The sequence below is a fragment of the Chelmon rostratus genome, chromosome 7, assembly GCF_017976325.1.
Source record: "Chelmon rostratus isolate fCheRos1 chromosome 7, fCheRos1.pri, whole genome shotgun sequence".
Classification (NCBI taxonomy): Eukaryota; Metazoa; Chordata; class Actinopteri; order Chaetodontiformes; family Chaetodontidae; genus Chelmon; species Chelmon rostratus.
The window spans coordinates 16763977-16788735 of record NC_055664.1 but is presented as its reverse complement, the minus strand read 5'-3'; the positions used below and the strand labels follow the sequence as shown (position 1 = coordinate 16788735).

The 24759-nt window shown below is 41.6% G+C and overlaps 2 protein-coding genes across 3 annotated transcripts; both read right to left on the bottom strand.

The window, feature by feature from the left end:
* Positions 1 to 1019: 1019 nt before the first annotated feature.
* On the bottom strand, positions 1020 to 5037 carry si:dkey-202l22.3 (7 transmembrane receptor domain-containing protein). The gene is made up of 3 exons (XM_041941278.1): positions 4573 to 5037; positions 3978 to 4375; positions 1020 to 1760 (listed from the first exon to the last, which is right to left on the bottom strand). The coding sequence occupies exons 1-3, from the start codon at positions 5033 to 5035 to the stop codon at positions 1533 to 1535; spliced, it is 1089 nt and encodes a 362-aa protein (XP_041797212.1). The 5' UTR covers positions 5036 to 5037; the 3' UTR covers positions 1020 to 1532.
* A 10833-nt stretch (positions 5038 to 15870) lies between these two features.
* On the bottom strand, positions 15871 to 23627 carry si:dkey-202l22.6 (interferon-induced very large GTPase 1). Of its 2 annotated transcripts, none has more exons than XM_041940709.1 (4): positions 23565 to 23627; positions 23287 to 23420; positions 16844 to 21833; positions 15871 to 16711 (listed from the first exon to the last, which is right to left on the bottom strand). In XM_041940709.1, the coding sequence occupies exons 2-4, from the start codon at positions 23327 to 23329 to the stop codon at positions 16576 to 16578; spliced, it is 5169 nt and encodes a 1722-aa protein (XP_041796643.1). In that variant the 5' UTR covers positions 23330 to 23420; positions 23565 to 23627; the 3' UTR covers positions 15871 to 16575. The 2 variants fall into 2 exon arrangements, with proteins under 2 accessions (XP_041796643.1, XP_041796644.1); XM_041940710.1 differs by having other exon boundaries at positions 16844 to 21196.
* Between the last annotated feature and the right edge of the window lie 1132 nt (positions 23628 to 24759).

Below are 24759 nucleotides of genomic sequence, written 5' to 3'. Positions count from 1 at the left end.
ACAGTTTTAGCTGGCTGACCGAACAAGTGGCATTTTGCCATTTTTAAATGGACTGATTGGGTTTGTAGCTGGACAAGTAACCTGCAATGTGATACTTTTATTGTGTGTAGGCTAATGCATTGTTACATCCCTTCCAGTTAACAGCAGCAGCTTTTTATCATCAGCAGAAATAGTAATGAAAATTGTAGCACTCTGAATAACTAATTGAACAGAATTAATGCTGCTCAAATGTAATTTGGCTCACATTAGCCCGTTCTCCGGTTAGTCTTTTAACAGAAGGCATGTTCAAAAATTGACTTGATACCCAGGCTTTGGCAAACAAAGAACGCATTAATCACACTTCATGGGAACTGAGCACCGGTGGCAGCAGCACAGCGATGCTTATGAGTGACTTTATTCTGACTGTTCATGCTCTGAATATTAAGTTGATCATTGCGTCAATCTTGTTTTCCAGGCAGAGGCAAAACACTGAGACTTTGTTCATCCATTAACACCTTTATGACTTTGGTACTGCTTACATTTTACACACAGAGGTTTGAAGGTGAAAAATAAGCTGCAGAGTTGATCTCCCATTGCTGTACATATTGATCTTTCTGCAGCTTCTGTTTTGCATTGAGAATGGTCAGTTTCTTTTGTACTTAGTTTTTGTATTCTTCAATTAAGAATTTCCACTTGTCTCCAAGTCTGCATCCGGGTCCCTGCACCTACCTTGTGTTAACACTATATATGTATGCACAAACACAAAAGCATTTATCCATGTGCACAGATGACACACAAAGTTAGACTGTGAAGCCAAATCATAGTGACAAAACACCACACAGTAACACTAAAATGGCAGGCAATGTGTATTTCAGCACGATTAGTCTAGTGTAATGTGGGTGATATGTTATACAAGAGACATTACTGATAATAAGAACAAGCACATTCATTATCAGGGACAAAAAAAACAATCACATTGTGTCTTTTATACATCTTCTTCTTGGTCTGTAAATGTCTAGTGAGAAGAGTCCACTGTTCAGTCAGCTCCCCAAAGTGAAGCAATTGCTGTTTAAGTATAACCAGGCCCTATAACCAGTGTAGCCAACCCTGGTCTCAGACTCCTGCATAAGTCTGCTACAGAACCCCTCAGCCTGAGGGTCTGTTTATGCCGATGTTGGCCTTTTCAAAGCTGCAGGATCTGCTTAGTGTCTGTGCCAGCTGATAGGCCATCCAAGAAAAACACAGGGATCCCAATGGATGGCTTAATCTTCCTGATCATCATACTAAACTACTACTACAGCCTGGTCTGCTTATTTGTCACTTTGTTGTAAGGTGCCCTGTCTAACACTGCCTCTGGTGACACTGTACAAAAGAAGACCTGTCTTTAAGTCACAAAATGCTGGAAATACGTGGATCTGGTTGAAATGGATGTTGAGCAGTTGTCTTACTTTCTCCTGGACACCTCAGACATAACATCGGTGTAAGGGGTGCACGTGTTAGCTTGTGGGCAAATAAATACAGGGCCCTGCATGTCAGGCAGGCGCAGTCTGAAATCAGCTCCTGGATGGCGGTCTCTCTACCATCCCTCGCTGGCGATTACGACAAGGACAGAGGTAGCCTTTCAGGTGCATGCGGACCTTGCTGTGCAGTGAGGCATAGATGAAGGGGTTGTAACACGTAGAGCTCATAGCCACTAAATGACAGCAGACTTGTAGGACGTTTACGTAGCGCTTGCCTATAATGCGGAAGTCTGGGTCCAGGTCCAGCAACAGGTTCAGCACCTACACAGTGACATGGAGAAACTTGTGTTATGGGCCTGGTCATATTTTGCTCTTAAATGTCATACTTGCAGCACTTTAGGACTCATAAATGTATCTGTAATATGTATGAGACACCCATCCAAGATTGCGGAAATAGTGTCGAGGTCCACCTGTTCCTGGTTCTAGCCGCCCCCGATTTATGAGACTGTAAAGTTATCATAGAGAATGAGTTACTTAAAAAAACTAGTCCCAGTAGCTTCAAACACCTCCCAATCCAATTGCATTGAGTCTTCAGGAAAGGTGTTGTTTGAACTTTGCCCTGATATTGAGTAATGGTGTGTGGCCTTTAAAGGCAATCAGAAGGATGTAAATAATATTACAAGTTGCCTCAAGTATTAAAAGAGTGTGGAGAAAACATCCCTGGTTTCATTTGATGAGCTGCCACTTGTGAAGTTGACCAGCATGGGTGTCTCAAACCTGCTCTGCACAGTGAGGGCTGTGCACAAAGGCCTGCAGTAAAACCTCCAGCCGACACTGATGACGACACATGAGGAATCATACCGAGGGTCTGTCTGCCCGGGCTAAACAGTGATCTAACAAAACCTTTGCAGAGGAGGCTTAAGCCAGTGTATGCAGAGACACTGCCCGGTCACCTTAAAGAAAAGCTGGCTTGAAGTTGACTGTCAACATATTGTCACCATGAGCAACAGAAGAGCTCATTTAAAGTGTGCATTGGATGCAATGATGGTACAGATGTACAGCCTGGAGCTCTGGCCTGAAGGCTCTGTTGTGTGGTGATATAATGAGCCGATCAAGGTGTGAGTTTTGAGTCTAGGGTAGCTATTTCTACAGTTGTTGCAAATGGGCCAATTAGAGCTACAGCCACACTCAGTTAAATTCTCATATTTGTGTTCCTTCAACTGTTGAGGACAGTGTGCTGGCAAAAGCACAGGAGACAGGGCCCAACACACAGTTTTCAACAACTTGCAGCAAAACTGTGACAATTTATATTTACAATAAACTTTTTTACTCAATAGGAGAAAGTCGTTCAATGACAATTTCCTCGGCACTGATGAGTCATCTGATCTGACTATGGGAATTGAGAGGAAGGATAGCTAAATTGGACTGAGAGACGCTCACAAATGAGGATATTTTGTCATACTATGAGAGAACCAATGTCCTCATGAGTGACGTTTATCTACCCAAAGGTGCAATTATGTGTTCTGCAGTAAAATGTAATGACATTTTCACCCAGAAGCTCTCTGAGTCTAGTAGCTCATACTTAAATATCATGTGACTGCACATCGTGTAGAGGCTAAGGAGGCATTGAAGGCTGGCGTTCTGGCAGGCAAGCCCAGGGAGGGGCCTGTCCTAGATTGCAAAAAACTCACCAAGGCTAGGTAAGAATACACATGTCATTATGTGTGCAAACACAAAATATTCATGACAGCAGGCTGGAAAGCTACTTTGTAACGATGTCATGGACTTTTGGAGCAATACATTGCTACCATGCACTGCAGACCAGCTGCATGCAGTTGTCGTAATGTGTTTATGGTGAAGCAGTTCCAATAAGGTTAAAACTGTTTTATGATATGACCCAGTTTTAAAGTACAACTACTGCACCTCTGTAATAAAAATCTAGAGAATAATTAACCATTTAACTGTTTAGAGGCACATAGAGGCCAAGTGGTTTTCTAGTATGTAGAGCAGCATGTGTGGCACAGCATCACATTTTCTCCACTGGAAGAGAACCCGAAAGGGCACGTTATCATTTCATCTACCACAGTTGCATCCAAGAAGGCACTTTTGCTGCGAACATGGGGGCACCAGCGGGCGATTGCCCTCCCCCGAGTCCACCCGAGTGGGACACTACCACCCTGCCCTATTCTTCCATTAATATGATGACAAATCCTAATCTCTTGGGCCTTCGTATGGCTCATTGTGAACGCAATGTTGCTTTTATAGACAAAAATACCTGTTGATGACCGTCTGTGGGTAATGATGTACAAAGTTTAATCATCTCATGGACAGTTAATGCTTCACTTTGTCTTATTGCGTCACTGCTGACGAGTTTATGATTTGCTAGCAGATACCGACAGAAGAATGTAGACTTGATTTTTTCCCAACTCTCAAATCAAGATCTCTCTTAAATTCCACTTAACAGATCCATAGCCCGGGGAGAAATGGCTCATAGTTTAGCTTTAGTTTTAGACTTAACAGTCTGGATCTAAGACTCACCTGCAGGGGCAGCCAACAGAGGGCGAAGGCCAGCACTGACGCCACCAGCAGGGAGAAAGTCCTCTTCCTCCTTTGGCTCCAGTGCTGCTGGCTGTTGGATGGCTCCCCAGGTACTGAATAGCGTTTTAGGCTGACAGTGATGGCACAGTAGGATATGCTGACTGACAGCAGCGGTATCATATAGGAGGCTATGAGAATGAAGCAGGAGTAGAGTAGCCGCAGATTGCCACTATCAGGCCAGAATTCCTCACACACTACCAGGTCGACGCCACTGGGCCGCAGGTCCAGATAGTGTGTGTAGAGAGATGGAGGTGCAGCCAGGGCCAGAGATAAAAGCCAGACACCCAGAGTCACTGCACCACAACCCCACACAGAGATCCTCCTCCGCACAGGGTGAGCTGAGACAGAAATGGAAAAAAATCTATATTCATCTCAGTACCCCCGTTTGCATCAGAGAGATGTGTAATCAACATGCATTGCTGTCTACCACAATGTCTTTTTTAAAACCAACACCATCTGGTCTCAAAGAAACCAGCTCCCAAATCCTACAAATACTGAAGATAAAAATGACCCCTAGTCAGTAGAAGTCCCTTACCTACAACAACGTAGCGGTCCACAGCAATGGCAGTGAGTGAAAGCACTGACGCAAACACTGTGGCACACTGCAGCAAGGGGACCAGGTGGCAGAGGGGTCTCCCAAAAGCCCAGCCATGGCTATCGAAGGCGTAAGACACAGTCAGTGGGACACAACTCAAACACATCAGCAGGTCTCCGGCTGCTAAGTTACCGATGAAAAAGTTGGTGGCGTTGTGGAGTTTCTTGTCAGCTAGGATGCAAGCCAACAAGAAGGAGTTCCCGACGCCAGCCACCACCACTATGAGGCAGTAGAGAGGCAGGAAAAGAGACTTGAAGCGGAGAAGAAGCTCCATGCCGATAAACATGTCCAGGGGGTCACTCTGGTTGAGTCCTTGGCTTTTGCCGTCGTCTAGTCTTTCGAGTGTTGTATCATGAATGGTGTCACCGGTCACGCTGAAATCCTCAGCCATGAGGATATCCATGTCCCTGGAGGCCGACCTTAAGATAAGGGAGAGCATGACCAACAGTCAATCAATAAGATTCATCTGGGATCACATGTGTAATCAATATGTGCAGTCTGTACTTGTCCTATAGGGAATCCGCTGAATGAAAGGTTCAATGACATTTCCGTAGATGTCATTGTCAATGACATAGTGATTTATTATTGTTCATAATTATGTATCATACATTTCTTATAATATTCCAGTTGATTTTCAGCAACCAATATTTCAAAACTTGCTGAAAAAAACCCAAAGTGACTGCATAAACCATAAGAGGGACTGGAAGCCCTTTAAAGACTCCCCTGGAGATCTCTCTGGGCAAGAGAAATTAACTGGCACGAGTAGCGCCACAAAAAACACCCTTCATCCTCACAGGAGCTTCATAAAATCATTTCTCGTGATCTTTATGATGAATTTCATCTGTAGATATTTTTTCTGACACTGTTCTGGAAAGAGGTGGATTATACCCACACGTTTTTTTAATGTGTGAAGAAAAATAAACTGAGTTTGAGAAGAAATGGCTGCTCATGAGTTTCACTGACATGTCCAGGGAGTCACAGATCATGGGTGTATTTTTGCCCACCATTGCCTGGTGATGTATCATGTATTGGAACATTATGCACCCTGGTGCCTTTTCCTTCAAATAGCTGTGAAATCCCATTTCTGGCACCATCAGTGCAGCTTGTGGATATAAGCCCACAGCTATAAAAACATAATGAAGAGGGAAAATCGCTGTGAACTCACTTGATCTTAAACTGATTTGGGATGTATGTACTGAGTTGTGGAAAAGATAAATTGTTAGTACAGTCATTTTCTCTGAACTTTAAAGGATAAAAATATATTTTTCTGTGACTGTTATGGTTACGTTAGCTGGCAAAAAAGCATTCACTCTCAATTCATCTGGATTCATGGTAGCATGATGGTTTTTATGAAGAGCTATGAATTGAATCTATTGCTACCAAACTAACAGAGACGCTGAGGTTGTTCTATTTACAATTACAGATCATGATAAAGAATCTTTTAATAAAGTCTGGGTTGGGAAAGGTGGAGGTTGAGTTCTTCTATCCCCTCACTGTCAGCCAGCTGATAAAATCTTTAGCAGATGGATCCAGTCCACTGATTCAATATGTGCAGCACGTCGGTGCAATCAATTTGAAGGGCATGTTAAAATATTTTCCATGTCCAATTGAAAACTTGTTAGTAACCATTACTTGCGAAGCAGCGCTCTCCACTTTAGAGCTGGTGTCTCTCAGTGGCAGACTGCATTGTGTCTTTGATTTCTAATTTGTGAGGCACGTGTCCGTAATCATCAGCAGGAATTTATTTCTGATCCCATCTGGTCTCACAACGTCTATATTATCTGACAGCTTGGAAGAAACCCACCCTTGCCTAGTAACGCTGTTGCCATGGCCTTTGTGGAAACCATCCAGACCCTGCAGCTAATTTGTGAGGCGTGATGAGAATTGAGAACCCTCAAAATGCAAAACAGGAAGGACAATTCCTAACGACTGTCTCTCACCCTATTTTGTCAGCTCTGTTTTCCTTTTTTTCCTTTTTTTTTTTTTTTTTTTTTTTTTTGCTCTCTGACTCCCCTGACATTTTCTGAGCACCTAAGCACTTTATATAAATTTTTGCATTTCCATCATTTTGAGGCTGCTGAGGCATCCAAAGAGAGCTGGGGGCAGAGGCTGGACAAATGAGGTCAAAGTTGATCGTATGCAATTCTGATGAGGTGACTTAATGGTGTACCTCATTATTTCCATTGGAAATGTAGGAGGCCTGCTCCTTTTGACTGTGTTATTACCACACAAAATGCCTGATGGTTTTAGTGCACATACTTAAGTGGTTGACAGAAAGACTTTTTGTGAGATCACACAAGACAACGCTCACGCAAGGCTCCATCTCGCCAGGCTTTAAGTGTACTCGTGGCCAAACCACAGTCGTTTGGACCAATCAGCATCCTGTGAGAATGACTAGCAGCTGCGGGCAGATGCGGTTTGGGTGTGACGACAGTGGGACAGATCGTTCCGAAAAGGAGATTAGCTTAGATGCTGCTATAGCATCAATTAGATCAGAACTGTGTGTCTCTTCATTGAAAGAAGAGCAAAGAACACCCTGAAATTTCCCACTGCAGCGAGTATGTATTTCTTAGTCCGCAGGGCTAATACTCACCTGTCTAAATGTTATTATCTCCAACTGACCCTTTCATTAAGACGGGTCAAAGCCTCTCTAATAGTCTTCGCTCTGCCAAGGAACAGACACTATTTAAGACATGCAAACACATACGTACGTCTTTGAACAGGAGCAGGAAATAGAAAATCAACATTTAAGGTCGTAAGGTTAACTGAATTTATGAGCTCAAGAGTTTCCTACTGGTCAAAAACTTTTTTGTCGTTGTTGATGCTGCAGGGGGGGAGTTTGCATTCATGTATTACCTTACAGATAGGAGAATAATACTTCCCTACTTGCCAGACTAGTTCTCTTTGTCATATTTTAGCAAGAAGCTTGAGTAATTTTATCCTTTTTCTCTATTGTCTGTGTTCTTGTTTGTCTTGAGAGTGCATTCTTCTAATAACAGAGCTTATAAATGCAGTGCTGTTCAGCTTTCAGCTTTGTAATTCTGGCCTCCCTTCTGGTCTTCATTCATGCTGACAGGAGGCACACAGATGCCACAGAGTAGCAGAGACATTGTCAGTTTTTCCTGTTGAAATTACATTGTGGTAACTGGGCTACAACATGCAAACAATGCTCTAAAAATCCAGAAAAAAGTAGCAGGTGACTCTTTTGAGAAAATTACAGTGACGTACATGCATTTATAACATTTTATTTTGTCTTTTTAACCATATTTAAAACACAAGAGGAAAGAGTTTGCAAAGTATCTCCCTCATATTCTGCTGCATGTCAATTAGACATTTGGGGAGTGGGTGAAAATCTTTGTGGGTGAGCTGCCCAAATTCAATATTTTAGAGATATTGCATATTTTCATGTCCTATCCATGTTTCCACGTTCCATTTGCCAGTTTTATTTGTTTATATTTGGCGCTGTATTCAGTCAAGAGTTCAATAAAACATTTAATATGAATTATTCATAGAAAAATTCAATATTTTGTTAAATGTGCAATACCTGAATGTGGGTTTTGTCTACATGATTACAAAATAGATTAGTACCACATATTTCTAAAATATGTACAGTATATGCATCATATACACATGAATATATAACACATATCAAGAACTACAGTACCCCACAGCCTGCAAATCACAAGTATAAGAAAGCTGTCATCTCTCAGGGCTGATGTGCCTGCAGTTTGGTCAAGGGTGCTTTTGCCCGTTTGGTTCCCTGCTGTTTGGCAAAGGCTCTGCTGTAAAAAGTCACAAATGAAAGTGTTGATTGCTGAACAAATGCTCATCACTGCTAATTGGAATTCATCTTAATTTGACCCACTTTTATGGCAGCATTTGTGATAGTGATAGGTTTATTTCAGCATTCAGGTACTTTTCCATCACATGTTAAAATTATTTTTTCCCATCCCCTTTATGGTGAATAGAAAACGCTGCTTGTATTAAATGATACTATTGTGGATCACCAGCCTGAATTAGTAACTGATTGCAATGAAAACTTGTAATTGAGCAATTATGCAAATTGCATCACATATTAAATTACACTTCTTAATCATAAGGCATGAAAATAAGTGAAGATTTGTGGAAAAATGTTGATGCAATGTTTGTGTGTGAGCTTACTTGTTCGGATGCATGTCTGTAAGGGTCAATGCATGCTGTGAATTAGTGGATATAAGTCAAGTATCTTACCTTTGTAGATGTTTGGAAATTGGAGATACTGAGAATATCCCTGTGTGGTCTCTCCTCAATTCAGCAAATGAGCTTATTTTCTTCTTCTTTGACTCCTTTTTTCCTTCACTCCTTTTCTTTCTAGTGACAGATCTGCAATCTCTAGTTAGAAATGTTTCCCTGCAGGTTATAAAGAAGCCCACAGTGACATGAAGAGTCAGGCAGGGAGGCGATGTTGCCTCACTCAGCTCTGAGTGAGAGTGACACGAGGGAGGGAGAAAGAAAAGAGACCTGCATAACCTCTCTCATGCAAATCCTCATAAACTGTGCCCCCTCCCACCTATTCTCCGTTATTTTGCCTGCATCCCCACATGCACACACACACAAAAACACACGCTTCTGCATGTATCTTTTGCGACATGCTGTGAAGACCTGTTCAGCAACCTGTTATTTGCCCTATGGGAGAGGGCAACCTATTCTTTTTGCTTTATTTGCTGTTTGACAGTCTTGATTGCCTGCAGATTCTCCCACACCTGAAGAGGAATGAGGCAGAAAATGAGCAGCCGTGTGGAACAAAGTACAGAATCATATTTGCAGTTTTGTCTCCGGGGCGAGGAGGAAGATGAAAAATGTTGTTATTGTTTAAAAAAGATGACAAATTGCAGAGGCACACCGAAATCACTGAGACGCAGCTGTCTGAGGAAGAACTTGCTGCCTCTCCATTATTTACCAATTAATAACAAAAAAAAATCGAATTATCTTCACTTCCTTTATGTCACATTGGTAACATTGGTCTAAACTAGGCAATGCTTTTAATGCCATTTATCTTTGTAATGTCTTTTGTAATGTAATGTCCTCTCAGTGGAACCATTGCTGACACACTGACAGCAGCTACAATGAAAGTACCATCAAATAATGTTCAGTTTTTCCTCCTCTCGGCTTCTCCTTCATCTCTCTCTGGTAAAGGCTTCTCCTTATCACGATCGTTGGACGTATGATGAAAATCTCCCACTTGAGCTCTGAAATCTGCACCACAGGTTCCCTCCAGCTATTTCACAACTGGGGGACCAATTGAACACATTATGGGACACTCAACAGAACATGCTATCCTGGCAAACCCATGAGAGCTCTGAGCAAAACAATGCGGCATAAAAGACACACATAGGGGAAAGCGGTAGATATGGATTGCTTTGGTTGGGAGAAATTCTGCTCGGCGGGTCTTTTTGTAGGAGCCTGAAAGGAAGCCGAACGTTTGATTGGTCAGTAGAAAGCCTTAAATGAAAAGGGGATTGAAAAGTCAGAAGAGATTTTCAGCAGCAATTCTTAAAAGTGTCAAACTAAACATGGCATCAAAAGTACATAAATACAGGTGTGGTTACGTAACAGGTAGTAAATTTCAAACATTTTATCCTTCAGCTAACTGTGATTTTGGTCTGTGCCAACCCCTAAATGTTAGCTATTTGATAGATGTGTTGCATTATGTTCTAAACTAATGTCTGGCCCCTTGGACTGAATGATAATTACACTTGCCTCTGTTCTCTCCTGATGTATGAGTAAGCTTTTACCGTTCAACTAGCAAGGGATAAGTCCACGTTTAACCTTGTTATCGAACTGTTACAGCTGTGTGTGTAATTACCTTACCAGTGAAATTACTGCGTCTTTCTGGTAGAGGTGTATTTAATTGGTTGAGTGTGTGTATGTGTGTGTATAAGTGTATGTGTATTAAGTGTGTACAGAGAACTTTACTGATCCTCATAATGATTTTTATCTTTGGACATCTACACTCTAATTATGATGTGTATCTGCAACTTCCAAACTCTGTAGAAAAGTAGTTTGTGATCATGTTATAATGAAGAAACAGCAGCCACAAGCACACACACACGCACACACACACACACATACAGCAGCCGCAATCAATCACTGCTGCTTAAAGTGGCTAGAAACAATATTCTTATAATAACAATCTATCAAATAACAAAATGGATGGGGTCGCTCTTAGTGACGAGTCTACAGAGTATTATTACCAGAATCTGCAGCTGATGCCTGAACTTACATTTGCCAGGTGGCCAGAGAAACTTTCCATTCCTAACAGCTGGATGTGTAAATTAAGCAAATATTTGCTAAGAGGTTCACCATATCAACTTAAAAGTAACCTTTCTAAACAGATATCTGCATACATATGCAGAATCTGTAGGCAAGGGATAAGATTTTAGTATCGGAAGTGTTCTGGATTCCATTTGTAGTCCTTTTGTATTGATTCAATGAAACGTGGAGAACACTTCATTGTTTCGTTTATCGTATGATGATGACATAGTTTTCTATTAGCTTTGTTTTTAATTGACCTGCATTTGTCGATATCTGTTTTTAAAGATTAGCTGAAATTTATCTTTCTTGTCATTTTCCCACCTTAAGGTGCTCATCGGACTGTAAACAAAGACCTGTGCACACAAGAGGAACTCTTGTCCCTGATATCCGTCACCTGGATATCTGAATTGTACGGCAGCCGGAAGCACTGTGCAGCAATTCTAAAAGACCCAGTTTGAGGAATCCTGAGGTGATTAACAAGGCCGAAAATAAAACAACAAAGTTCTGCCATAATTTGGATGAAACATTGGATAATTGCACTTCTCTTGTGTTTGAACGGGTATTCACTGTAAATCAACACATCTGAGAAGACTGGAGAAGAAATGCTAACACCTCATAGACACTTCAAATGTGACAAGGGGTCACCAGCTACCCCTTTAACAATTCTCTAAGCTTATCATTTGTTTTGTTTTTTATGTAAACTCTGTTGGAATGGAAAGTAACATTAAATATAGATGCTGATTTTAACATATACTGTACAGTTACCAAACCAGGTTATTTCATGGTATGTGGATTTTTGATTTTGATTACCAGTGAACTAAGATGTTTTCAGGGTGTAGCAGCACAGCAAGCCTGCCTCGCTAAATGTCACAGTCTGTCTGGTTTTGATTTAGACCCCCTTAAGGACACCTTTAGTAGCAAACAGTCACGGCAGATTAGCTTAACTTTACATCGGCGCTGACCTCCATGCGTCTGTATGTACACGAGCCACCCTCCAGGAAAGAAACGCGCTGGAGATGGAAGCGAGGACGGAGACGAGGCTGAGACAGAACTGATGTGACCACGTTAAGTGGATTAGTGGTCAAAGCGAAAGCAGGGACGGTGCTCTTAGTATAAAAGCATGAATCAAACAGATGAAGCACTTTAAGTGATGATGAGACAGCATAAGTATTCAGGAGACTTGACTGAAAAATGATAACACAATAAGAACGCACGAGACAAAACAGAGAGTGTGTGCAGAAGAGAGAGAGAGAAGACAACCAGTAATTTATCCTAATTTCATGCTTGGATGCCACACAAATCCGCAGCCTCTAAATGGCAGCAGATCTTGCAGCAGAGCATACAGAGGCAGACATATATCACAACCCAGAGTGCGAAAAAAGCTTCATAGCTCTACTCAACTGTATATTCTGTCTAGCAGACACACTTTCACTCGTTCCCCTGTCAGTAATATAGCTTTCATTTGATGTGTAGCGGTGCTTAGGTCAAACACCAGTAACTTCTGTGGGTGAAATCCTGGTAAATGTTTCCAGAGCTGCAGACTCAGTGAATGAGCCTCTTCCACTAATGCCACTTATCATTTAAAGATTTTCACTTTCGCTAAGAATTTTTGTCAGTAACTGACAGCCTGTGTTCACTCGTGACCTCTTTTGTGCCCCGGTGTTGTTTGATTGTGCCAAATTTGAATGTTTGCCCGCCATCACGTCTACTCACAGCTTAGTGACTATAAATCAGAGCCGCTGCCTGCTGCTATAGTCCATGCCTGAGCCAGCTGGAGACATGATGAGCGCTGATCTGCCTAGCAAAATAGAGCAGGACATATTTAGATTGTGGTTGAGGGCTATTGTGGTCTCAAATGCTTCTGTTAGTTCGGGCCCTATTTGCCGGGAGACCGGTACCGGGAGAGCTCTAATTTACAGAACACACGGCCTCAGCTTAATGTAATTCCGTATCGTATCTGTCGTGTTGAGAGGCGCTGTTATTGGCTTGTGAAACACTCGCATAGCAGACACTACACTTATTCTCTGGCATTTTTCAATTTAAAAGAATCTGACCTTTCAGAAATGTTAGCAGCGTCCTGACCTTTTAAATATATGCATTGCTGCTAGAAATAGTCCAATTTTTACACATAAGCTGTATCACAGCTGGCCTACGTGGCGCTCTGTAATGATTTGTTTTTAATCTGTTTGGGGAAACACTGCCCAGTCACTAGTATTCCCCACAGGTTGGTGACTCACACTGCCACAAGCTGCACTATCTATTGATTTGTTCCTTATTAAAACAGCTGCATTATCTCATGTTGAAATGTACAGAATCATACAAGTGTTCTTATACATTCTGCCCCTTTACTAAACAAACTGTGTATACTTCATATCTTTTTGAATCAGTTTTCTTCACCTTTCTGGCAGATGTTGTTTCCCATTCATTTCAATATGAAATGAAAATCAACTGGCAGGTACTTACATCTTGCATCTGTCAGGTTGGCAGACGCTGTTGTATAAACAGTCAGTCTGTTCACTCCCACTCACCAGAACGTAAAGGTTGAAGCCATGTATCACAGGCAGCGTATGGTGACAGTCGTTGGCTGGCTATTTCAGGTGCGAAAAACTGTCAGAGCTCTAAACACCTTTAAAGAAATTGAGCCTGATATTGATTTGAGGTGTCAGAGTGGCAGACTGCAGTACTCCAGACTTCTACCTCAAATCTTTTTTCAAGTATTGGCACATGGGACAGCGCAGATCCAATATCATTCACAAGCGGAGCTCTAGAGGAGGCGCTGATAGTCCGAGCCTGTATAGTTTAAAAAGCACTAATATGAAGCTACAGCTCTACTTCTGTCATCATTTAGTAAAGAGTATTGTTAATCATAAAGAAATCATGAATGGTGACTTCATGAACATCACTCACCCTTGAAGTTGTTTAGTCTCATTGTACATTGTTGCACAGAGTCATTCTGCAAAAACAGATTAGATCAAAAGAAGTTGCTTTGTGGCCCACGTCGTGCCCTCACTGCACATCCTTTATGTGTGTGTGCTTGTGTGTGTGGTACATTGTGCATCTGTTTGTGTGTGCGTATGAGGCCATAAAATAGCAAAATGAGTTAAGGGAGATGCCAGAAATAGATAAATATCAGTATTTACTGGATGTCATGGTGATGTGTGCTCCCTCTACCTCCCCAGTCTCAACCTGCAAACTTTAGCGGTTGAAAAATGTGAGAAGCTACAAGTCAAGGTGCCAACCATCTCCTGTTTGAAAAAACAAAAAGAGCATTGCCCTGCAAAACATTGCTGATTTGACTTTTGTTTGTGCTTGTAGCACGTGTGCTTTGGGTTTCTTCTTGGTTCCTGTGCAGCGTTGTAGCTAGTCAATCATGGCCTACCCAGACACAAAAAAATGACCACAGAGCTGAATCCCCACCTCTGTAAAACCGCGTCAACAAGAATTGAACACACTTACTTTCATGAAGGTAGAATTTATCGTGTGAGTGGTTGTATTAGACTGCATTCATTTTTGCATGGTGTGCCTGATAAACTGAGTGTGGATTACTGCAATAAAAACATTTCAAGGTCAGACTTAAGTATTCAAATATGACAGTTTGGGTTTGGAGAATGTGTATTTGTTTCCCAGGTGTTGTGTTTTATTTGTCTTACTTCCTTGTTTGTCTAGAAAACACACAGAGCAGCGGGTTTAATCAATCTGCCAGATACAATGGAATAAATTTATCCTTATGCTGGTCTGTAAATCTGCTGCTCATGGTATGCTGCTGTGTGTATCACTTTGCTTCCTCCATCTAGCTGCAAGGCAGATTGGCCCATACTGTGACTGTTCATCAAAACAAACACAACTGGAGGAGGAAATTCACGGGAAAAAATAAACCTAAAAGCCTGATGGAAATTGGATGTTCACATTTATCTGCTAAATAATTTGCATCAAAAAAGAGTTCATGATATCTTGCCAGGTGAAAACAGAAACCACCCCCAATGTTAACCTTTGTCACCTTGACTTCATTCTCACTTTACAAAATGTAATCCACTAAGAGTCAGTCAAGTGCAGCATAAAGACAAAAGTGGCGTGTAGACATCCTTTGGCCTTTTGCATAAAATACTGTACAGTGCACATTATTGCAAAGTGTTAAGGACAAATTAAGCAGGCCAACTAAAATTACTAATGAAACATGGACTCCCAGGACCTCTACATAAACCTAAGAACTGCTGCAGATTTTATAAATCTCTGCTGCCAGATGTTACACCACCAAAATGAGGAAAGAGGACCACATCTTGCACATTTAAAAATCAATTTTCAATGCAAAAATAAATAAATAAGCATGCATAGTCACATGCATTTCTCATAGGAGAAAATATTTTGCTGTTGCATATGTAACAAATCAAGTAACAGTTTAATTTGTTTAGTAATGTTAATGAGTCATTGAATAAAAAGTAGAATAGATGAATAGAAAGATGAATAGATGGATAAATGGGCCGGTACAGCAGATAGTAAGGTATTGCAGCTCAAAAACAATGAACCCTGCTTGGTGATTCCTCCATCCCACATTGCCCTCTGGTGGATTTCATGGTTTGACTTCCTTCTGCATTCATTCTTCTCCTTTATTTCACTGATTTTGAGTCAGATCAGTAAAGTGTGTATCTGGTACCACAAGAAGTTTGTCTTGACTCACCCAGCAGGGACATGCAATCTTCAGTGCTCAGTTCTACAGTGAAAACCAGTCAAGTTGATGAAGCACATCAGAGGATGCTGTCTGTGCTCATAGAAGAAGAGTTACAATGTGTAACCTTGTGAGGAGTCCACACTTTATCCTTCAGCTCCATAATGATCTCAGCATTGTCTGAATTCAATACATTTTATGATATTTTAAAAGAAAATCTGCAGATGTGATAGTAAGTTGAGACAATGAGTGAGTAGTAAGTTGAGACAATGAGTGAATAATTACTGTGCAAATTATTTATTTATTTATAGTCATTTTAATACTTTGACTTATTTTTTTACTTATTGCAACATCTTTGTAGTTAAAAATGCGTAACCATAACCTGCATGTGTGCGTATGAAACAAAAGGTTTACAGCTATGGTTATACTGTAGTTTGTCAATTCTAAACACAAAACAAATGGACTTGACATCTTACTTGAAATCACTGTTGGATATATGTGAGAAGAATTTGAGATATTTAATGTATTAATTCTGAAGTACTTGATATTTCTGTTCTTCTCTAAATCCCCAAAACATTAACATTACCTTTTAAATGACAAAGATTACCAAGGTAAACAATTGCATTTTAATTTGATATTGCAGGTTGGTTGGTTTTGAATGCATGCTAATACCTCACAATTTTTCACATTATTTCATCAGCTGTGAAGGAGATAATAGTAATGAATGTGAGGTAATAAGGAGTCAACATTTACAATATATTTCAAAAGCATATTTTACATAAAGGATAAAAAAAGAAAACAAATTAGTAACCATAATTCGTCTTTTGAATGATTACCTTTCTGTCCATTATTACCATTATCATCAACATCATCATCCTTGATAATGGCAAAAGATTTCTATGCAGGATAAAACCTGAACTGCAATCAACAAAACATCACATCCACTATATTATGATAAAGACAGCAATCAGCACACAAATTGAGCACTAGTCAGAGAGGAAAGCCTCGTTCAGACTGTTCAGTGCCTCCTCCCGAGTGATTGTCTTCCAATGCTCAGGAATCTTGGCTGGCTCCTGCTTGTATTCCCTTGCAAACCTCTCATTGAACCTGGCCAACACATACCTGCAAATTAAAGAATATTTAGCTCTTTTGCATGCAAAAATATATATCCTGGTACAAAACATCCAGATTATGTAAGAGAAACATTTAATGATTATAATTACGGTATTTAAGCATTAACAAACCACACGGTACCTCCAATAAACACTGGGCATCTGGCTGCTTGGGTCCTCAGGGGAGATGCTCCAGTCTGGGTAGAGAGAACTGAGGTCCCTGCATTCCACAGACGTGTCATCTGTGTCCTTGCCCTCGCCTGGGTTGCACTTGGTTATGCTTCCACAGCAGCTTGTACTGGACAGAGAACAGGAGCTATGGGGCAACATGCCTTTGGGCCTGTGGAGCACAGCCCTGTGAACCTCATGCCCCATTTCCTCCAGTTCACAGGGAGCTCTGCAGAGAGGACATTGCTTCTCACAGCCTCTCACTCTGTTGAAGAGGGAGTCATGGGGCTGAATTGGAAGGCACTGAAGAAATTGGGTGACATCCATATTTTGGGCGAACTCATGAGCTAGGTCCAACCGCATTGCAGCCAGTAACTCCATTAGGCATGTGATGAAGCGATCCCATTCGGTGGTAATACTGAAAAGAGGTCCATCCAGAGAGGCCCTGGTGACATCCACATCTCCATCTGTCTCTAAAGTGAGGCACACTCTCTCCAGCAGCGGCTTTGCATCACTCAGCACTCCATTGGTACCTTCTGCCGTTTTGCTCACTGCTGCCGCAAACTTTCCTACAATTTCTCCAAGTCTCAGTTGCCTCCATTTATCCAAGTTGGTTGATTCAGAGAGGTGAGTCACAACTGTCTCCTGAACCTTCCTCAGTCTGAAGCTGTCATAGGATTGCAAGTATTCCAGGAAGCTTTCAAAGCAGTCTTCCTTTATCAGCTCCTCTAACAAGCTTTGGTGGAAAGCACGTCGGGACCGATACTGCAGGGCTTTACCTTGGATCTCTTCAACAATACACACCCCCAGTGGTCTATAGATGTAGTCCAGCACTGTAGGTTTGATGACCATGGATGTGAATGCTTGAGCCATCCTCTGGCACTGGTCTCTCTTCCTGAATTGGTAGATAAACTCGGCCAAGTAGTTACTCTTGGTTGCAGAAATACATGTCAAAAGCTCCCTGTCCTTGGCATAGCGGTCATGTAGTTTTTGGAAGTCTTGGCATGCAGTGCTACAGAGATAAACCTTCAAATCAACTTCAAAAGCTGATCTGATTTCCATAGTTTTTTCCTTCAGAGCTTTTTCAACATTTTCTAACACTTCTGTGATGTAGCTGTCAGAGAAATCTGCTGGTGAGCTAGATTTATCAGCCACAAACTGTTGATATTCGTCTATGATACCGCATGCTACCCGTTGAGCTTCTAACCTCTGCAGTCTGTTGTTGTCTTCAAACATGTGCTTTAATCTGCTGCGGTATCCAAAGTGCTCATCATATACGTAGAAGCTAGATGACTGGTTTTGGCCGATGACTTCAAGCTTTTTCATGTGTTTCTGGAGACCGCGGTTGATTAGATTCTCTTTCAGAATTTTAGTCACTCTTGCAGTAATGTCATCCGTTTCTGAGGGCCTGAAGTCGAAACTGGACAACAGCTTACTCCACACACCCTCAAACTCCTCTTCTAATTCAGCATCTTGAAGGAGAGCTTTGGTGGACCTGCTGTTCTCTATCAGTGTGTGTAGCTTGGATTCTTGTTCTTTTTCCAGCAAGGTCTCAAATTTTTGCAACTGTGTGGAAGAGCAATGGGTCTCGTTGACTGCCTCCAACCTTTGCATGATCTCTTCAGTTACCCGCTCCTGGAGGGCATCCATATTGCTCATTAGGATTGGCCTGAATGTGTTCATGTTGAGGTCATCTTTCATCAAATAGGCCTCTACTTTTGACCTGAGTTTGCCCACCTCTGCTTTGACTTCTGCTTTGGCTTCATCCTTCAGCTCACTCAGGAGGCTCTTTTGAATTGCAGGGTCCAAAGCCTTTGCCTTTGTGGCGAAGATTTTACTTGTTGCCCCCATAAGCCAGCTTTCCATGTGTTCCAGGAAAGTGTCCTCCCACTGGGAAAGCTCTACGCACAATAAAGAGAATGCTGAAGCGATGTCAGTATTTTGCAGACTGATGGAGAATGATTCTTCTCTCACTGCATCCCAAACAGCACACAAACGGCTCATAAATTCAGGCAGCCCTGTGGCTTCAGACTTAGCTGCACACTTCTTCAATGCCCCGAACAGGTTTTGCTTAAGCTTTAACACAGCCTCGCTATACTGCGTATCAGTTGGCTCAGAGAGGGACATATTGTTCCAGGGCCCTTTGACACAGGTGGTACAGCTTGTAGTCTTTGCATAATAGTGATCAGCATTGTTAGTTTCTCTGTCCCCAGTCTCGGTCTGAAGCATGTCAGATACACGCTTTAACTGCGAGGCTTGTAATACACTGTTTATTCCTTCATCCTGGACTAGGAGTTGGCAAATGGGCATGGAGCCACATTCTTTGATGCGTAGGAGAGCATTGACTATGACAGTGAAGTTACTTTCAAGGTCAGCACCCACATGTGAAGAGATGTTCTGCATTAAAACATCACTCAGTCCTGTTGCAACAGTGGCCATCTCGTTGTCGTAAATCAGTGCATTACTTCTGTTGTCTGAGCAGAGACCTTCCACATCAATTAACAACAGAAAATCACATTCCATATCTTTTCTAAGGTTATCAGGGAGACAGAGGGTGACCATGTACACACCTTTAGCGGACCTTTTCCTTCCTTCAGGAAATTTCACCCCAAATAATGCAGAAAGAATCTCAGCATTCCTTGCATGATGTACACCCAGGTTTGTCAACACCCGGGTCCTGCACTTTTCTTGAGGTAGGCGGCGTTTGAGCTCTGCAAAGACACAGCCCAACCAGCGGATGGGGATGTTTGAGGCATCTCCATCCATTATTTCAAGTGGAATCCCATAGAGAAGAAGGTCTGTGGCTAAGCTAGGGAGACGCAACACATTTTGGCTCCCACTGCCGGGGCTGATACGTGTTAGCTCAAAAATTAGGCCCATCTCACGCAAAAAGTGCTCAAGCCCCAACGAGGACGGATCAGGTTCAAAAGGCTGTGAACATGAGACTTCCTGATGTTCAAAGGAAACATCTGGGGACACTTGTTGTTCGGCAGAAGAAGTCGAATTTGACTCATCTAGTGTCAGCTCCAGTTTATCTTGCTGTTTCCCTTGCCGGGTTGAGGTTCCATTTTCTCCAGACTGACGGTTTTGGTCCTGCGAGACTGGATCTGCAAACTGTTCCCTAAAACATTCTTTGTTTTCAATAATTTCTTTACCTTGAGTCATGTATAACTGCTGCTCTATGCCTGTATCATGTGTGGACTCGAGATCTTCTATCTGTTGTGACTGTGGTTCTGTGGTGGACTGCTGCAAAATATGGTCTTGGTCTATCTCAAACTGTTGCTCAGAAATTTGCATTTCCGTATTTACAGGCTGCTCTTCAGTTTGTTCATCTTCAAACGTTGAATCTGTGCAGAAACTATCACTATCCTCTAGGTCATCATGGGCTCCATTTTCAAGCTCATCAGAATGTTCAGGCATGCGATCGTTATTTTCTGTCTCTGTCGGGTTTAAGAAAGGATCTTCTGGACTGTTTTGTTTTTTAGTTTGCATCAGCTGAAGCTTCAGCTTCATCCAACTAAGGAAACAAGTTCTCTCCACTTTATCTGTTGTGAAAAGTGCATTGGTGAAAATCCTCATTGCTGGGGTCATTTTGTAGCTGCTCAACTCCACCAAGATGTCTTTCTTTTCTTTTTGCAGTCGGGGGTCAATTTCTTTTCCTTCTTTCCTCTGCTTTCTCTCCTTTTTTTCTGTTTCAGCCAATTTGCTCCACAAAGGCCCCTGCAGAGGAAGCTGTTTCTCCCTAAATTGAGCAGATCCCTCATCTAAACCTTTCAATACTTCCTCCACTGTGGCCATTGCCTTTTTACAGCTCACCCCTTCATCCACATTAAAGCCTTGCTCCTCTGCTAATTTTGCTGCTGCCTCAAGTGTAACAAGTTTCAGCTTATCTGGTAAGAGATCTTTCAAGGTGTCACACAGCCTAGTGCCCAGTTCCTCCTCACTCAAAGCTCCCCCTTGCAGCACCGATCCTCTGGGAAGACCCATGTCTAATTCAAGGTTTTGATCAACAAACCCCACAACTCTGTTTTCATTTCTCTCAGTGTCTGATAGGTCAATCAATATCAGCTTGCTTGCCATGTTTTTGCAGGAAGCAAGAAGTTGTTTTTCTTTATCTCTGAGATTCCCACAGAAAACAACAACAGCTGAAGACACTTGACATAGAAGGCTTACATATTTCTCTTGTGTACTTGCATCACCACGCAGGTTAGATATGACCACAGGGACAGGAAAAATATCTCTGGTTGTGTCTCCAGTGGGTAGATACCATCCGATCTCTACCAGGCCATTGGAGAGTCTTCGGGGCAGCTGTCCTCCATCTATCCCCCTGTGGAGAAATGTTTCATGAGGAGATCTTAGTCCATTCATAACATTGTTTAGCACCTGTGACTTGGAGACACTACAGTGACCAAGCTTCACACAAGAAACCACTGGCATGTGTGTACTTGCCAAATCCCCCTCGTGGACCTTCCTGTTTTTGTCTGAAAAGTGAGACCTCCATTGGCTCACAACACTTCGCAAAGGCCAAAGAAGAAAGTGACTTGGCTCTTCTGGATCAATGTTTGGAAGGACCAGTGGCACAGCAAACTGGCATTGCATCATGCGCACAGTCATTTCCTGCTGAAGGAAAGTGTTGGCTGACATAAAGACAGCTGTAACTAGATCAAGGGGGTTGATGGCACACTGGCTTTCTCCAAAACCATTGATTATTTCCTTGGGTGATTTGTTGGCATTGTTTGGAGTATCATGTTGAGGTTTGCAGGAAGGACTCCGGGCATCTGGGCTCAGCAGCCAAAGGCGCTGGAGGAATGCATGTGGTAAATCCTTAAGATCTAGAGGAGCTTGGTTCTCCAGAGTCCAAGTGCTGATGTCCAACATGGATGTTGGGTCCAGTGGTGTAGTCCAGAAGGCCTCCAGGCCCAGCTTATTGAGAACCTCTGCCTGGGCATTGTTCTTTGGAGGCTCTGGTTTGAAATAACAAAGCAATAATGTAAGATGTGGATTAGCTATATTTTTTTAATCCTCTGTTGTGAAATAGTTTCATCCATTTAGATGTAAAATTTGACTTTAGATGATCAAGAAAAAAGATTTTCTGAAATGCAAGTGCAAAGAAATTACTTTTCAATTACAGAAATTCTTTATACTCAGATGTTGAATTAATTTTTGTTAGAAAATTAAAAAAATGAAAACAAATTAAATTTGACTCACATAGTTTTGCATATATTTGTATATTAACCTGAGTTCTTACTGAATTTGTGCTCTGTGTAGCTTTCATCTATTGCCTCAGACTAATTTTAATCAACAGTAATATATAAGAGGCCCTGCTTTTAACAGAAATAGCAGAAAGTATCTTCAAACTCATGATCAACTGTCAATCCTTTTCCTATTGATTTTATTAATGTTACACATTACATAATAGTGTTGACATATATGACAGAGAACTATAATATTGTATTGTCCCTGTGGCTAATAAGCCATTACATTTTAGCTCAGGGTCTCATGTATACCTGCAACAGACCATCCTGTGGTGCCATTAAGACCAGAATTTACACTTGCTGCCAAACATTAATGAGCAAATACACTGAATCATGCAGCAATGCTGTGTGTCTATCCAAGCACATCCCTCCTGGCCTGCAGGTTTTATCTCATTTTGTTTCCAAAGCCAGAGCAGTCACAGGGGGCTGGTGTGGTGGTCAGTCCAAATTAATTTCTGCCTTCCTTAATGACACAAGCAGACCTTGCACAATTCATCTTGACAGCTAACCAAATTATTTGGTATCATGGTTGCACACATTTTGCATTATTAGCTGAAGCACTTCATGAATGACAATTAGAGTGTAGCAGTAGAATGTAAAAATATTTGGATTTGCCGAGGTTAAAGGGAAACACAGAAACATTTGTAGGGGTAACGCTGTCTGTGTTGGCTTTGGGTTTCTAAAGCAGTATCTCTAAAAAGGTGCCACTGATTTGTCTGGAGATCTGCACACCTGATAATCTAAACAGGGCAAAAACAGCTGCATCAATTATCACCTAAGGTAGCTGTTCTTTGGTGTGAAGCAAAGTCATATTTCCCAAACCTTATTTAGCTTGCATAAGGTTTGAACTCTCCAAATGATACACCACTGCCACAAGCTTAAGAATGAAAAAGTTATACATTGTGCCATTAATTTGTGCTTGTAGGTCTTCCTTTGAAAAAAAAAAATGTATCAGTCAATTTTCAGTCAATTGAATCTATTAAACAATATCATGTATTAAACGTACAAGGACAAATCTTTTCAGAGTGTAGGGCATTAAGACAGCTTCTATTTCTTTAAAAATAGTAGCCCCTCACTCATTTTCAAAACATCAATATAATATCCTCAGAACAAGTTGATGCTATGGTGCCACAACCCCAAACAAAACAATGAAGGAACATACTTTTCTTTTTGCTGCTCAGCCTCTTAGAAAGCTTGACAGACATGATTAATCCCGCTGAGTGGCTCTCCTCTCCGTTTTGAAGGAGTTTTTCTTCTCCGGTCAGCCACTAACAATGTCGAGTGTTGACTCGGAACCTGTGATTAAAATTCATGACACAAGCGTTACTTACATACAAAAGGCAACGCAACACAGTCAAAAGTATCTGCAAGCTTCTTTTGCCTAATACCACTAATACCACATATATGTGCAAATGTGAAAACCTCTATTGTCCTACTTACAATAGATGAGTATATCAGGTTGCAACCTGACGTCCTGGGGGAATGCTCATCGTGGAAAGTACGGAGGCTGGTTTGTACTGACTTTTATCTTCCTGAAATGCTTCACTGAAGCAAGACTCTCCTCCCCATTTCATTTTGCTTTTCACAATAAAACCTGATACACAACAGGCTGAACATGATCTGCTGATTTAAAGGCCTCTGTCAGAACACCTCAGTACTCTGGTGACTGAAAGCTCATAGCTCTTTAGATTTAGCTTAGCTTTGAGCTTGGCTACTTTCAACAACTGTGAGCCGTGGCCGTGCTTAATCACTTAAAGCTGGAATAGCAGCTGCTAGAAAAAAGATTTGCAAGTGTGGATAGCATCTAGTGGTCTTTTTTAAGCTAACACTAAGTAAGAGACACATGACAAATCTGAGGGCTTGTGAGATGATTAATAAAAGAGGAAAGAAACATCAAAAAATTCTGATAGACAAACCTGCACTCATTTTCTGGACTTCTCTCTTATCATTTTTGTGACATATTGAATAGTCTTGCCTCAAACCGCTATTCAAATAAACAGAAATAATGAATAGAGAGACGTATAGAGTGGAAACATTTCTGCAGTGCAACTGCAACAACTCATAGACATCTGAAACATGACAGGGAGCACAAACACACCAATTTATAAGAGGTCAAAGGTCCTCTTATAAATTGTAGTGGAGGAAAAGCACAATATTTCCTCGAGAAAACACGGTGAAAAGCTTTAAACATCGTGTTGGATGTGCACACAACTACCTGCCTGTGCAGAACACACACATAGACTATTAAATGCAAACTATACTCAATATCTAAAAATCTAGAAGAATTTGTAACAATAGTGTTCTTATATATTTCTCCTCATGCAATCCCTTGGTAAAAGAAAATGAGCTTGTTTCACATTTCACCTGTCACCAGGTGTCTGTGTCTGTCTGTCACAAGAGCTCTTACACCAGCCTGTTCAGCGATAAGACGCATTCCTGCACCTCCAAGAACAAAATGAACACCAGTCACACGCACACAGACTACACACGCACACGTGTGACAGCGATTATGCAAAACTTCTTTACACGACGGGCTCGATAGTCAGATAAGAGCAGGCGGTGTCTGTCTGTGCAGAGCCTGGTGAAGTTCATTTAGGCTCCTGCCCAAAGGATTATCATTGGTCTGCAGGGGTGA

Bases quoted from the DNA above. Each gene is read 5' to 3' on its own strand.
- si:dkey-202l22.3 (XM_041941278.1), bottom strand. From the start codon at position 5,035: ATGGATATCCTCATGGCTGAGGATTTCAGCGTGACCGGTGACACCATT. The intron at 4,376-4,572 runs GTAAGGGACTTC...TTTCTGTCTCAG, and splicing joins GGACCGCTACGTTGTTGTAG to CTCACCCTGTGCGGAGGAGG. The intron at 1,761-3,977 runs GTGAGTCTTAGA...GTCACTGTGTAG, and splicing joins TCTGTTGGCTGCCCCTGCAG to GTGCTGAACCTGTTGCTGGA.
- si:dkey-202l22.6 (XM_041940709.1), bottom strand. From the start codon at position 23,329: ATGTCTGTCAAGCTTTCTAAGAGGCTGAGCAGCAAAAAGAAAA. The intron at 21,834-23,286 runs GTATGTTCCTTC...ATTTCAAACCAG, and splicing joins GCTGAGCAGCAAAAAGAAAA to AGCCTCCAAAGAACAATGCC. The intron at 16,712-16,843 runs GTACCGTGTGGT...TTTAATTTGCAG, and splicing joins ATGCCCAGTGTTTATTGGAG to GTATGTGTTGGCCAGGTTCA.